This window comes from Salvelinus fontinalis, chromosome 26, assembly GCF_029448725.1.
Source record: "Salvelinus fontinalis isolate EN_2023a chromosome 26, ASM2944872v1, whole genome shotgun sequence".
NCBI lineage: Eukaryota > Metazoa > Chordata > Actinopteri > Salmoniformes > Salmonidae > Salvelinus > Salvelinus fontinalis.
In genome coordinates, this window is record NC_074690.1 from 12,665,346 (window position 1) to 12,679,946 (window position 14,601).

At 45.8% G+C, this 14,601-nt stretch overlaps 1 protein-coding gene across 1 annotated transcript in view; it reads right to left on the bottom strand.

The window, feature by feature from the left end:
• The window catches only part of LOC129823657 (integrin beta-1-like), a 54,135-nt gene that overhangs the window by 8,925 nt on the left and 30,609 nt on the right, over positions 1-14,601 (bottom strand). The window contains exons 4-7 of the mRNA XM_055882538.1: positions 12,068-12,290; positions 11,542-11,712; positions 11,060-11,301; positions 10,549-10,704 (exon numbers count right to left, since the gene is read on the bottom strand). Of these exons, the coding sequence (XP_055738513.1) occupies positions 10,549-10,704; positions 11,060-11,301; positions 11,542-11,712; positions 12,068-12,290 (792 nt within the window). The remainder of the gene's footprint in view (positions 1-10,548; positions 10,705-11,059; positions 11,302-11,541; positions 11,713-12,067; positions 12,291-14,601) is intronic.

The window sequence follows — 14,601 nt, forward strand, 5'->3', positions numbered from 1 at the left end:
CCTTGAGCGTGGCTGAGGTGCACCCGTGACCGGCTCGGAAACCGGATTGCACAGCGGAGAAGGTACGGTGGGATTCGAGATGGTCAGTGATCTGTTTGTTGACTTGGCTTTCGAAGACCTTAGCTAGGCAGGGCAGGATGGATATAGGTCTGTAACAGTTTGGGTCCAGGGTGTCTCCCCCTTTGAAGAGGGGGATGACAGCGGAAGCTTTCCAATCCTTGGGGATCTCAGATGATACGAAGGAGAGGTTGAACAGGCTGGTAATAGGGGGTGCGACAATGGCGGCGGACAGTTTCAGAAATAGGGGGTCCAGATTGTCAAGCCCAGCTGATTTGTATGGGTCCAGGTTTTCCAGCTCTTTCAGAACATCTGCTATCTGGATATGGGTAAAGGAGAAGCTGGGGAGGCTTGGGCGAGTAGCAGCGGGGGGGGCGGGGCTGTTGGCCAAGGTTGGAGTCGCCAGGAGGAAGGCATGGCCAGCCATTGAGAAATGTTTGTTGAAGTTTTCGATTATCACGGACTTATCAGTGGTGACCGTGTTATCTAGCCTCAGTGCAGTGGGCAGCTGGGAGGAGGTGCTCTTGTTTTCCATGGACTTTACAGTATCCCAGAACTTTTTGGAGTTAGAGCTACAGGATGCAAATTTCTGCTTGAAAAAGCTGGCCTTTGCTTTCCTGACTGACTGCGTGTATTGGTTCCTGACTTCCCTGACTATACTAGGGGTAGGCAACTAGATTCAGCCGATTTTGGTCAGAGTGGATGGTAGGGGGTGTCACGTTCCTGACCTATTTCTGTTAGTTTGTTGTATGTGTTAGTTGGTCAGGACGTGAGTTTGGGTGGGCATTCTATGTTTTCTGTTTCTATGTTGGTTTAAGGGTTGCCTGGTATGGCTCTTAATTAGAGGCAGGTGTTTGGCGTTCCTCTAATTGAGAGTCATATTTAGGTAGGTTGTTTCACAGTGTTCGTTGTGGGTGGTTGTCTCCTGTGTCAGTGTTTGTCGCACCATACGGGACTGTTCGGTTTATTTGTACATCGTTCTTTTGTGTAGTCTATTTTTCCTGTTCGTGCGTTCTTCGTGTTTTATGTAAGTTCGTATATTTCAGGTCTGTCTACACATTCGTTTTGTTATTTTGTTAGTTTATTCAAGTATAGTTCGTTTTCTGTCTTGGTTGTTTTGTCGTGTCTTTATTAAATATGTCATTTCACAACGCTGCGCCTTGGTTCCATCACTACTCCTCCTCTTCGGATGAAGAGGAAGAGGATTACCATTACAGAACCACCCACCATTCCAGAACCAAGCAGCATGAGTTCGAGCAGCGGCCAAGAAATCAGGACTCATGGACTTGGGAGGAAGTATTGGAGGGAAAAGGTCCTTGGGCGCACATTGGGGAATATCGCCGCGCTCGTGAGGAGATGGAAGCAGTGCGAGCCCAGGAGCGATGGTATGAGGAGGCAGAAAAGAGACGTGGCTGGAAACCGGTGAATCAAGCCCAAAACTGCAGAGATGAGGGGACGCGTCTAGCACGGAAGCCCGTGAGTACTACCCAAAAATTTCTTGGGGGGGGGGGCTAAGAGGTAGTGGGCCAAGGGCAGGTAGGAGACCTGCGCCCACTTACCAGGCTAACCGTGGAGAGCGGGAGTACGGGCAGACACCGTGTTACGCAGTAGAGCGCACGGTGTCTCCTGTACGTGTGCATAGCCCAGTGCGGGTTATTCCACCTCCCCGCACTGGTAGGGCTAGATTGAGCATTGAGCCAAGTGCCATGAAGCCGGCTCTACATATCTGGCCACCAGTACGTCTCCTTGGGCCGGCTTACATGGCACCAGCCTTACGCATGGTGTCCCCGGTTCGCCTACATAGCCCGGTGCGGGTTATTCCACCTCCCCGCACTGGTCGGGCGACGGGGAGTATTCAGCCAGGTAAGGTTGGGCAGGCTCGGTGTTCAAGGGAGCCAATACGCCTGCACGGTCCGGTATTTCCGGCGCTACCTTCCCGCCCCAGCCCAGTACCACCAGTGCCTACACCACGCACCAGGCTTCCAGTGCGTTTTCAGAGCCCTGTTCCTCCTCCACGCACTCTCTCTATGGTGCGTGTCTCCAGCCCGGTGCCTCCAGTTCCGGCACCACGCACTAAGCCACCTGTGCGTCTCCAGAGCCCTGTACACACTGTTCCTTCTCCCCGTACTCGTCCTGAGGTGCGTGCACTCAGCCTGGTGCCACCAGTGCCGGTACCACGCACCAGGCATATAGTACGTTTTGAGAGTCCAGTGTGCCCTGTCCCTGCTCCCCGCACTAGGCTTGAAGTGCGTGTCTCCAGTCCGGTGCCTCCAGTTCCGGCACCACGCACCAGGCCTACAGTGCGTCTCAGCCGGCCAGAGTCTGCCGTCTGCCAAGCGCCGCATGAACTGCCCGTCTGCCATGAGCCTACAGAGCCTTCCGCCAGACAGGAGCAGCCAAAGCCTTCCGCCAGACAGGATCAGTCTGAGCCATCCGTCTCCTCAGCGCCGTCTGAGCCATCCGTCTCCTCAGCGCCATCTGAGCCATCCGTCTCCCCAGCGCCGTCTGAGCCATCCGTCTCCCCAGCGCCGTCTGAGCCATCCGTCTCCCCAGCGCCGTCTGAGCCATCCGTCTCCCCAGCGCCGTCTGAGCTATCCGTCTGCCCAGTGCCGCCTGAGCCATCCGTCTGTCCCGAGCCATTAGAGCCGCCCGTCTGTCCCGAGCCGTCAGAGCCGTTAGTCAGTCAGGAGCCGCTAGAGCCATTCGTCAGTCAGGATCTGCCAGAGCCGCCAACCAGACAGGATCTGCCAGAGCCGCCAACCAGACAGGATCTGCCAGAGCCGCCAACCAGACAGGATCTGCCAGAGCCGCCAACCAGACAGGATCTGCCAGAGCCGCCAACCAGACAGGATCTGCCAGAGCCGCCAACCAGACAGGATCTGCCAGAGCCGCCAACCAGACAGGATCTGCCAGAGCCGTCAGCCAGCCATGAGCGTCCAGAGCCGTCAGCCAGCCATGAGCGTCCAGAGCCGTCAGCCAGCCATGAGCGTCCAGAGCCGTCAGCCAGCCATGAGCGTCCAGAGCCGTCAGCCAGCCATGAGCGTCCAGAGCCGTCAGCCAGCCATGAGCGTCCAGAGCCGTCAGCCAGCCATGAGCGTCCAGAGCCGTCAGCCAGTCATGAGCTGTCCCTCAGCCCAGAGCGGCTATTTATCCAGAACTGCCCCTCAGTCCAGAGCTGTCTCTCTGTCCGGAGCTGCCTTTCAGTCCGGAGTTGCACCTCTATCCTGAGCTACCTCTCTATCCTGAGCTACCTCTCTATCCTGAGCTACCCCTCTGTCCTGAGCTATCCCTCTGTCCTGAGCTATCCCTCTATCCCGGTGCTGCCCCTTGTGTCGATGTTACCCAAAAGATTTAGTGCGTATAATATGAGGGTGGTCATTTGTAGGGGGAGATGTAAGCTGGGATTGACTATGGTGGGGTGGGGACCTCGCCCTGAGCCTGAGCCACCACCGTGGTCAGATGCCCACCCAGACCCTCCCCTAGACTTTGTGCTGGTGCGCCCGGAGTTCGCACCTTATGGGGGGGGTTATGTCACGTTCCTGACCTATTTCTGTTAGTTTGTTGTATGTGTTAGTTGGTCAGGACGTGAGTTTGGGTGGGCATTCTATGTTTTCTGTTTCTATGTTGGTTTAAGGGTTGCCTGGTATGGCTCTTAATTAGAGGCAGGTGTTTGGCGTTCCTCTAATTGAGAGTCATATTTAGATAGGTTGTTTCACAGTGTTCGTTGTGGGTGGTTGTCTCCTGTGTCAGTGTTTGTCGCACCATACGGGACTGTTCGGTTTATTTGTACATCGTTCTTTTGTGTAGTCTATTTTTCCTGTTCGTGCGTTCTTCGTGTTTTATGTAAGTTCGTATAATTCAGGTCTGTCTACACATTCGTTTTGTTATTTTGTTAGTTTATTCAAGTATAGTTCGTTTTCTGTCTTGGTTGTTTTGTCGTGTCTTTATTAAATATGTCATTTCACAACGCTGCGCCTTGGTTCCATCACTACTCCTCCTCTTCGGATGAAGAGGAAGAGGATTACCGTTACAGGGGGGCCGGAACATAATTGTAATAATTTGTACACTGCAAATTGAACACAACTAAGCCCAAAAGTGTAATGTATTTGAGAAAAACAATAATTTCATACTTCGATAACATTGAGACACGATCATCTCTCTTTTTTTATTTGCGGGAATACTTGGGAACAGATTTCCTAAATATATACATTTGCCGAATTCCTTGTGATTTCAGTCTTTTTTGACCATAAACAAACCAAAAATGTTTTACTAAAAATATTGGGGGTGCCACCCAAGAAAAACACTTGCGGGGCGGTTTTGACCCTCGGGCCGCCTGTTGCCGACCCTTGCCATATATGATACGTTAACTTTATTAGGGCTGTCCCCGACTAAAAAATATTGGTCGACCAAGAGTTGTCTGGTTTTTTTCAATCGATTGGTCGAAATTTTAAAACGTGCATTTTTCCATATATTGACAAATCCTATGTGTTTAAATCAAATCAGCTATATTCACTGAGGTTTTCTGATGCCTTAAGCACACTGTTTGATTAAATAATTAAGACTCACAAATGACTAAAGGGAGTCCGACCAGCAATAGATTTGATTGTGCCGGCCTGGCTCAAAAAAAGACAGTGAGTGACTGTGTGACTAGCACCCATTGTCTCTCTCTCCTCCCTGCTGCAGTGACCACCACAGAACATTAAAGTGTTTATCACGCTGTCCATGTTGCTAGTTGCAACATAATAACAGCCCTTTCTGACTGAAAAGTTCTGTTACCGAAATCCCTAATTTGTTTAGGAAAAACATTCCCTAATCCCTCAACCCTTACTCTCTTTACGTGACACATGTAGGCTATGTATCGCATGCACGTGACCAAAAACCTATTTGCATGGGACTAGTATTACTAGAGAACGTTGGTTATGTAATTATTACTCCAGGATGTCCGTTATTCCAAAGGATGATTCGGATAGGATAATTTTTTTACAAACTGCCCCTTGTAATTCTTTTTTTCCCTTCTATAAATGGACAGTTATGATGGAAGCCTGGAGGTTTTTATTCTAGATACAGTACATGATACATGAATATACAGTATTTCAACATGTCCAGGTGATCAAATCAAATCACATTTTGTTTGTCACATACACAGATGTTAATGCGAGTGTAGCGAAATGCTTGTGCTTCTAGTTCCGACCATGCAGTAATATCTAACAAGTAATCTAACCTAACAATTTCACAACAACTACCTTATACACACAAGTGTAAAGGAATGAATAAGAATATGTTCATAAAAATATATGAATGAGTGATGGCCGAACGGCATAGGCAAGATGCTGTAGGTGGTATAGAGTACAGTATATACATATGAGATGAGTATTGTAGGGTATGAAAACATTATATAAAGTAGCATTGTTTAAAGTGGCTAGTGATACATGTATTACATCCATTTTTCCATTATTAAAGTGGCTAGAGTTGAGTCAGTATGTTGGCAGCAGCCACTCAATGTTAGTGATGGCTGTTTAACAGTCTGATGGCCTTGAGATAGAAGCTGTTTTTCAGTCTCTCGGTCCCCGCTTTGATGCACCTGTACTGACCTCGCCTTCTGGATGATAGCGGGGTGAACAAGCAGTGGTTTGGGTGGTTGTTGTCCTTGATGATCTTTTTGGCCTTCCTGTGACATCAGGTGGTGTTGGTGTCCTGGAGGGCAGGTAGTTTGCCCCCGGTGATGTGTTGTGCAGACCTCACTACCCTCTGGAGAGCCTTACGGTTATGGGCGGAGCAGGATTGTGCATCTGTAAATGTTTGTGAGTGTTTTTGGTGACAAGCCAAATTTTTTCAGCCTCCTGAGGTTGAAGAGGCGCTGCTGCGACTTCTTCACCACGCTGGCTGTGTGGGTGGACCATTTAAGTTTGTCCGTGATGTGTACGCTGAGGAACTTAAAACTTTCCACCTTCTCCACTACTGTCCCGTCAATGTGGATAGGGGGCTGCTCCCTCTGCTGTTTCCTGAAGTCCACGATCATCTCCTTTGTTTTGTTGACATTGAGTGTGAGGTTATTGTCCTGACACCACACTCCGAGGGCCCTCACCTCCTCCCTGTAGGCCGTCTCGTCGTTGTTGGTAATCAAGTCTACCACTGTAGTGTCGTCTGCAAACTTGATGATTGAGTTGGAGGCGTGCATGGCCACGCAGTCGTGGGTGAACAGGGAGTACAGGAGAGGGCTGAGAACGCACCCTTGTGGGGCCCCAGTGTTGAGGATCAGCGGGGTGGAGATGTTGTTACCTACGCTCACCACCTGGGGGCGACCCGTCAGGAAGTCCAGGACCCAGTTGCACAGGGCGGGGTCGAGACCCTGGGTCTCGAGCTTAATGACGAGTTTGGAGGGTACTATGGTGTTAAATGCTGAGCTGTAATCGATGAACAGCATTCCTACATAGGTATTCCTCTTGTTCAGGTGGGTTAGGGCAGTGTGCAGTGTGATTGCGATTGCGTCGTCTGTGGACCTATTGGGGTGGGTAAGCAAATTGGAGTGGGTCTAGGGTGTCAGGTAGGGTGGAGGTGATATGATCCTTGACTAGTCTCTCAAAGCACTTCATGATGACAGAAGTGAATGCTACAGGGCGGTAGTCACAATTTCCAGATACCTAAGCTTTCTTGATAGGGCCACACTGATAACTCCAGCTTGGCTCCAAAGTTTCTAAACCATACCAAACCATCTTTGGTATAGTGTCGCCATAATATCTGAATTGAGGAAGTCTGATCATAATCATTAGGATATTTTATAGATCCGCAGTACGTCCTAAATGCCCCCCAGCCTTCAGTGCAATTGCACTTGAGATGTGTTTTAAGGCAATGGATGAGAAAGTTAATTTATAATTTCCAAACATTTAGGTCAGTTGTATGCTGCTATGCGATCTATTAACAGCAAGGGTTGCATTAAATAGGCTCAATATTTTTTACTGATGCATGTGGCAATATTCAATTCATACGCACAAAACATATAAACAAAAGCATTCACTGTGAAAGTTGATAGGCTACATGTAGGCCACAAGCGACAGCTGTCAAACCCCGACATTTCTCTCAAAACACAGCCATATAAAAAATTCCTGGCATTGTAGATTCGGACGGGACTAAAATTACAGAGGTTGTGTTTTGTGCTTGTGCACATAATTACAGTTGAAGTCGGAAGTTTACATGCACTTAGGTTGGAGTCATTAACACTCGTTTTTCAACCACTCCACAAATTTCTTGTTAACAAACTATAGTTTTGGCAAGTCGGTGAGGACATCTACTTTGTGCATGACACAAGTAATTTTTCCAACAATTGTTGACAGACAGATTATTCCACTTATAATTCACTGTATCACAATTCCAGTGGGTCAGAAGTTTACATACACTAAGTTCATTGCGCCTTTAAACAGCTTGGCAAATTACAGAAAATTATGTCATGGCTTTAGAAGCTTCTGATAGGCTAATTGACATAATTTGAGTCAATTGGAGGTGTACCTGTGGATGTATTTCAAGGCCTACCTTCAAACTCAGTGCCTCTTTGCTTGACATCATGGGGAAATCAAAATAAATCAGCCAAGACCTCAGAAAAAGAATTGTAGACCTCCACAAGTCTGGTTCATCCTTGGGAGTAATTTCCAAATGCCTAAAGGTACCACATTCATCTGTACAAACAATAGTACGCAAGTATAAACACCATGGGACCACGCAGCCGTCATACCGCTCAGGAAGGATCTCTAGAGATTAACGTACTTTGGTGCGAAAAGTGCAAATCAATCCCAGAACAACAGCAAAGGACCTTGTGAAGATGCTGGAGGAAACATGTACAAAAGCATCTATATTCACAGTAAAACGAGTCCTATATCGACATAACCTGAAAGGCCGCTCAGCAAGGAAGAAGCCACTGCTCAAAAACTGCCATAAAAAAAGCCAGACTACGGCTTGCAACTGCACACTAGAACAAAGATCGTACATTTTGGAGAAATGTCCTCTGGTCTGATGAAACAAAAGTAGAACCGTTTGGCCATAATGACCATCGTTATGTTAGGAGGAAAAAGGGGGAGGCTTTCAAGCCGAAGAACACCATCCCAACCGTGTAGCACGGGGATGGCAGCATCATGTTGTGGGGGGTGCTTTGTTGCAGGAGGGTCTGGTGCACTTCACAAAATAGATGGAATCATGAGGTAGGAAAATTATGTGGATATATTGAAACAACATCTCAAGACATCAGTCAGGAAGTTAAAGCTTGGTCGCAAATGGGTCTTCCAAATGGACAATGACCCCAAGCATTCTTCCAAAGTTGTGGCAAAATGGCTTAAGGACAACAAAGTCAATGTATTTGAGTGGCCATCACAAATCCCTGACCTCAATCCTATAGAACATTTGTGGGCAGAACTGATCAAGTGTGTGTGAGCAAGTAATTCTACAAACCTGACTCAGTTACACCAGCTCTGTCAGGAGGAATGGGCCAAAATTCACCCAACTTATTGTGGGAAGCTTGTGGAAGGCTACCTGAAAAGTTTGACCCAAGTTAAACAATTTAAAGGCAATGCTACCAAATACTAATTGAGTGTATGTAAACTTCTCACCCACTGGGAATGTGATGAAAGAAATAAAAGCTAAAATAAATCATTCTCTTTACTATTATTCTGACATTGCACATTCTTAAAATAAAGTGGCGATCCTAACTGACTTAAAACAGGGAATTTTTACTAGGATTAAATGTCAGGAATTGTGAAAACTGAGTTTTAATGTATTTGGCTAAGGTGTATGTAAACTCCCGACTTCAACTGTACATTACCCGACCTCCCCCAGTAAAACTAATCCAGTCTGAATAGGGCACAATAGGGTCTGACCTATAGCATATCATAATCACATCAATAAATTGGTTGGATGCAGAGGACGTGGCAAATATTGTAGAAACGGTGTAATGTTTACTTGTTGCTCAGGAGGTAAAGGGAAAGTCAGATGTGTGGAATAAATTGGACTAGTTGTGGAAAATACTGGAGATCAAGAAAAAGAAGGTAAAGAGCAAGCGCTGCGTGCACATTATGTGTACCAAACAGGTGCTGTTAGATTACAATATAATACATGTCAACACTAAATAAATTACAAGCGTAACAGAGAGTCTGTTGTTAAGTTTTTTGTTTGTTAAGCCTTTATTACAGCAAAGACGAAAAACCGTCGCATTCATTCGTGAATGCAATTTCCGAAATGGAACGGTTTATTTATTGTTTAAGCTAATTATTCAAGGCTGGCTTTATTTTATTTTAAAACAAAAATGCTTGATTGCATTTCAAATCATGAATGACTCGTATGCTGTGCGATGACATTAACAAATTAATTATTGATTGATACAGTAGCCTATATAAGTATTGAAATATAGGCCTAAGTAAGTGTTAAGACTTAACAGGATGTGCTCTTAGGCCTACAGCTCAATGGTGGTTATACTATAAGGCTGCTATACTACGCCTACTAATGATCATGGCATTACTTAGGATCATAATAAGAAGAAGAAAGAGATCAAGAAAAAGGAGCGTTATTATTATAAATATAATTTTTCGGACAATTTGGAACAGTGTAAACAACACTAAATAAATGATAAATAATACCAGAGAGGTTGTTCTAATGAAATAAAGTGTAAAGCCTTTATTACAGCAAAGCAAAGATTAAAAACAGCCAAATGATTTACTTGACATGTCATTGTGTGAGGCTTGGTACTCACGGAATCAGTAGGCTATTAATAACTTACTCAAACAGGCAACAGAAGCAGGGTCTGTCTTATTTCTGTAGAAATATTGCCAGGCACAATTAACAGTTTGGCTATTGATTATAGACCTAATTAGGTTGGTGTTTGCCCTCTCCTCACTGTTCAATAAGGAAAGGGCTGATTTCTCATCTCCTCATTCTGCTGCTGCCTCCATTGCATTGTTCTCAACACCAATATGCTGGTTAACTTTGCTATTATGCACATAGCAAGTTGGTCTAGGAAAAGGCGCCAATTCAAGGCGCACTGATGTGGTTCTGAACCACGGACAGCGACCACTATCCAACGTGGGAGAAAGCTTATTTTTTATAAAATTATATTATATTATTAGTGTTGCACCATTGTTCTTATGTAACATAACCATATACAATTTCAGTAGCACATGTTTTAGAGTGATGGATTGTGCCAACCCCACAGCCTCCACAATGGATCAGTCCACTCAGACAGGCGCCAATCCGACATGTGTCTTGTACACCATGATATTATTATTATATTTTTTGCTACTGCTCAACTAAAGAAATATCGGTCGACCAACAGCCCATTGACCCAATAATCGACCGGTCAACTAAATGGGGTCATCCCTAAACTTTATTGTCCGTGTACATGGAAAGTCATTTTGTGAGGTCAGCATGCAAAATACACAAAATCAATACACTACAATTTTAAAAAATGCAATAGAAAATGTCTGGAAAGTATAGAGTAAGTAGAGAAACACATACGTAGTAATGGCTCATGGTGTACATGTTGTTCTCCAGATGACACTTCCCATCATTGGGCAGAACGATGCCGCCCAGCTTGCCGTCTCCAGCAAAGTGGAAGCCAGCGTCAGTGGAGAACACCAGCAGACGTGTGACGTTCCTCCAGCCAATGGCATCCTGCAGGGGAAGGGGTAAAAACACATCCAATTAGAGCCCCCAAAAGAAAACAAATGCATCCAACTTTATCAGTGAATCCTAATTATTTGTTGTAATGCTTTGGACTGACAGGTATTCTCAATCATGAACCATTCTAGCCAATTATGAAGCTTTCTGTACTTCTGGGCTGGTATTTATAAAGTGTATTCGATAAGGAGTGCTGATCTTGGATCAGGTCCCCCCGTCCATGTAATCTTATTCATCATGGTCAAAAAGGCTAAATTGATCCTAGATCAGTACACCTACTCTGAGATGCTTTATGATTACAGGCCCTGAAGTGAGACTATCCCACTATGGCCCAGGTCAGGTCACTCACCCCACAGACGGCCACCTGCATGATGGCATCGAATCCTCCCTCAGGGGAGTCCAGGTTTCCAGAGATCTGCTGCTTACTGACCAGGTTGTTGAACTCCTCCCCGTTCTCAGTCAGCTTCAGCACGTTCTTATAGCTGAAGGGGCTGGTGCAGGTGTCGTTGGTGTTGGTGCAGGGGTTCAGCAGTCTGGCTGGGGTAGTACTGATGTATGGCATCACCGTCTTCTCCACAAAGGAGCCGAAACCTGGTCAGGAAAACAGCCAATGTTGAGAAGAAGAAGAACAAGATACTTCATTGATCCATGTTCTTTGCAGTCCATTGAAATCTGTATTTATCTCTGATCCCAACCTTTTACAAAATACACAAACACAGGTTGGAACAGAGGATAGCCACAGTGAAGTATCCAATGAGCGGTTTTACCTTCCTTCTTTCTGAATGACCTTACTTTGAACATTTTGAGTATGTGAAGCTTAATGTCTTTTACCGATCTTGAAGTCTGAGGTGACCTCCTTCATCTCACGCATCAGGTCAGTCCCCAGATTCTTGACGTTCTCCAAATCGTCTTTCATGGAGAAGGAGAGATCCATCAAGTAGTAGAGGTCGATGGGGTAGTCCTCTGCCCTCTTGAACTTCAACTTAACGGTCTGGGCCTCACCTTCATGTGAGAAAGGAATGGAACAGATTCAGAGAACATGAAGACTCTTCATCATTCAATATTTTACAAACATCAACAGGATTCTGCCTGAAAACTTGGATTCAGAAATTGACTGCATGTGAATGGTAAGTTCAAGAAAGATTGCATATTCTAATATGCCCTGTTTAGATAAAGTATCATATAGCTAGCTACATGGCCAATGAGCTGGTCAGGTCAGGAGGCAGGGCCCATATTCACAAAACCTCAGAGTAGGAGTGCTGATCGAGGATCAGGTCCTCCATGTCCATCTTATTCGTTATGATCTAAAAGGTCAAACTGATCCAATATCAGCACAGGTCAGGAGTCAGGTCATTACCGGATCGGAGGTTGAGGGTGAGTTTCTGAGGCTGGATCTGAGTGATCTGGTCAGCCTTCAGCTTCTCTGCCATGTCCTTCTTGCGGTTGGTGACAGGCTTGTTCTTGGTGATGGAGGTGCTGCCCCGGGGGTTCTCAATCTTGGCCTTAGTGCAGCCCTTCGTGATCAGGGACTGTAGCTCATCACAGCGTGCTGACTTAGACTCTCCCTGCTTCAGGAAGTCCTGCACAGAGACAAATATGACATATAACCCACATTTTCTTTTTTATGTTATTTGTAATTACTTATTTGATTGGTTTTCAAAATAGTCAACATACACATGATGAAGCACTCATTGTGATATGACATTTCTGATAATTTTGCAGTAGGAAGAAGGAGCAAGTTCGGTCAGAAGTTCAGTCACATCCATGAGTGGTTTCAAGTTGGGTGGAAAATATGGTGGGAGCTGTTGAGTGGGTGAAGGTAACCCGAAGTGAATTGTCATGTTTGTTTGTGTTTCTTCAGATCAGAGAGAGCAGTGCGATGCAACTTGGGGAAAGATCTGTATCTTGCTTTACGCTAAGGTACAGGGCACAATTAAAGGGAGGAATTTCTGGGATACCGTTAAGTGCGGAGGTGGAGCAATTGAAGTTGAAGATTCCTGGTGTTTGTGACGTCTGCTGTTTGGTGTGACTCAGACCCAGTGGAGAGCGTGATGAAACAGGTGACAGCCTGCTAATTTGAACTTTGATTTAGTCTTTACCTGACAAAGTAATGTTAGGATATATGAGTTATGCTGTTAGAACTTTTGTGCCGACTACACTGCGGTGTTCTAGGTGTCACGTTTATAGGCATGTAGAAGCAGTGTGTAGTAGGGAGATTCCAAAACGTGCAGAGATGGGATAGAGGAGTGTGTAGTTTCGGTGGGAAAAGCTGTGTGTCAACTTGTAGGGGTGCTCATGTTGCTGGGGATCAGCGGTGTTCGGTGCGAGAAAGGAAGGTTGATGTTGCCAGCCTCAGTAGTGCAGAAGGTGTGGTATGCTGAGGCAGTGAAGAAAATAGAGGGAGGATGAAGGGTAAGGGATTCTGAGAGGATCCCTGTGAATAGTACATCTGTACCAGAACAGAGGTTTGGGCCAATGAGTGATATACACTACATGACCCAAAGTATGTGGACACCTACTCGTCGAACATCTCATTCCAAAATCATGGGCAATAATATGGAGTTGGTCGACCCTTAGCTGCTATAACAGTCTCCAATCTTCTGGGAAGGCTTTCCATTAGATGTTGGAACATCGCTGCAGGGACTTGCTTCCATTCAGCCACACGAGCATTAGTGAGGTTGGACACTGATGATGGGTGATTAGGCCTGGCTCGCAGTCTGCGTTCCAATTCATCCCAAAGGTGTTAGATGGGGATGAGGTTAAGGCTCTGTGCAGGCAAGTCAAGGTATTCGTGGGTACCTGCTTCTATAAACCAATGAGGAAATAGGAGAGGCAGGACTTGCAGAGCGATCTGCGTCAGAAATAGGAATTACTTCCATTTTAGCCCTTGGCAACACAGACGCTCGTTGGCGCACGCGATGCGAGCGGTGTGGTCAGCCTATAACATGGACGATGCTGGGACAATTTTGCGCCACCTCATGGGTCTCCCGGTCGCGGCAGGCTGTGACACAGCCTGGGATCAAACCCGGTACTGCATTGACACCTCAAGCACTGCGATGCAGTGCCCTAGACCCCTGCACCACTTGGGCGGCCCGGGGTACGAGATTTGACTTGTGTTGAGTGGTAGTGTACTGTCCTCTCAGGCCGTTGGCCTGGGGTAGGATCAGATAGGGTTAAAGTAGTGGAATAAGGTGATGGTTGTAATGAGTATTGGGTTAGTTGGTAGGGTAATGTCAAGCTGTCTAGGTGTTATAATTATTTCAGCTCTGCCCAAACTTGAAAACGGCTTGCTCAACACGTGAAGGATGCAAAGGGACAACTCAATTCCTTTTTCGTGTTTTATTATGGTTTTGATGCCATTTGTTGAATATGTTGAAACCGTTGATTTGTTGAATAGAGTAGTTGAATGACAGAGGAACAAGGAATAGGGAACAGGAATAGGTTGATAACCTTAAACAGAGAATAAACATGCATTATTTTACACAATAAACAATGCATGACACAGCAACAAAGCATGGCTTTGAAAAAAGTAAACATTTAATCTAGCACTTAAAGCAATTACTTCTGCAGTCAGAAAATATCCACAACAAAAGAAGTCACCACTCCTACCAGAGTTAAACATATAAATTGTGCTAAGCACTGGATGCAACATAAGAAATAATTCCAAGCATTACATACAAGTTGCATCTTTAGGGTTGAACAATGAGCTGTTGGTATGTTGAGGACCCAAGCAAAGCTAAGCCCAAATATTTTATACCCATGCTTATCTGCCAGGTGCGCATGTAAAAGTAGTCCCTCCAGAAATCTTGGCTCAATTTTTTAGTTCCACCCGTTTTTTGGGTTATCTGCCCCCTTGAGGCCTGGAGTTCTTTAAAGGAAGAGCTGCCATTG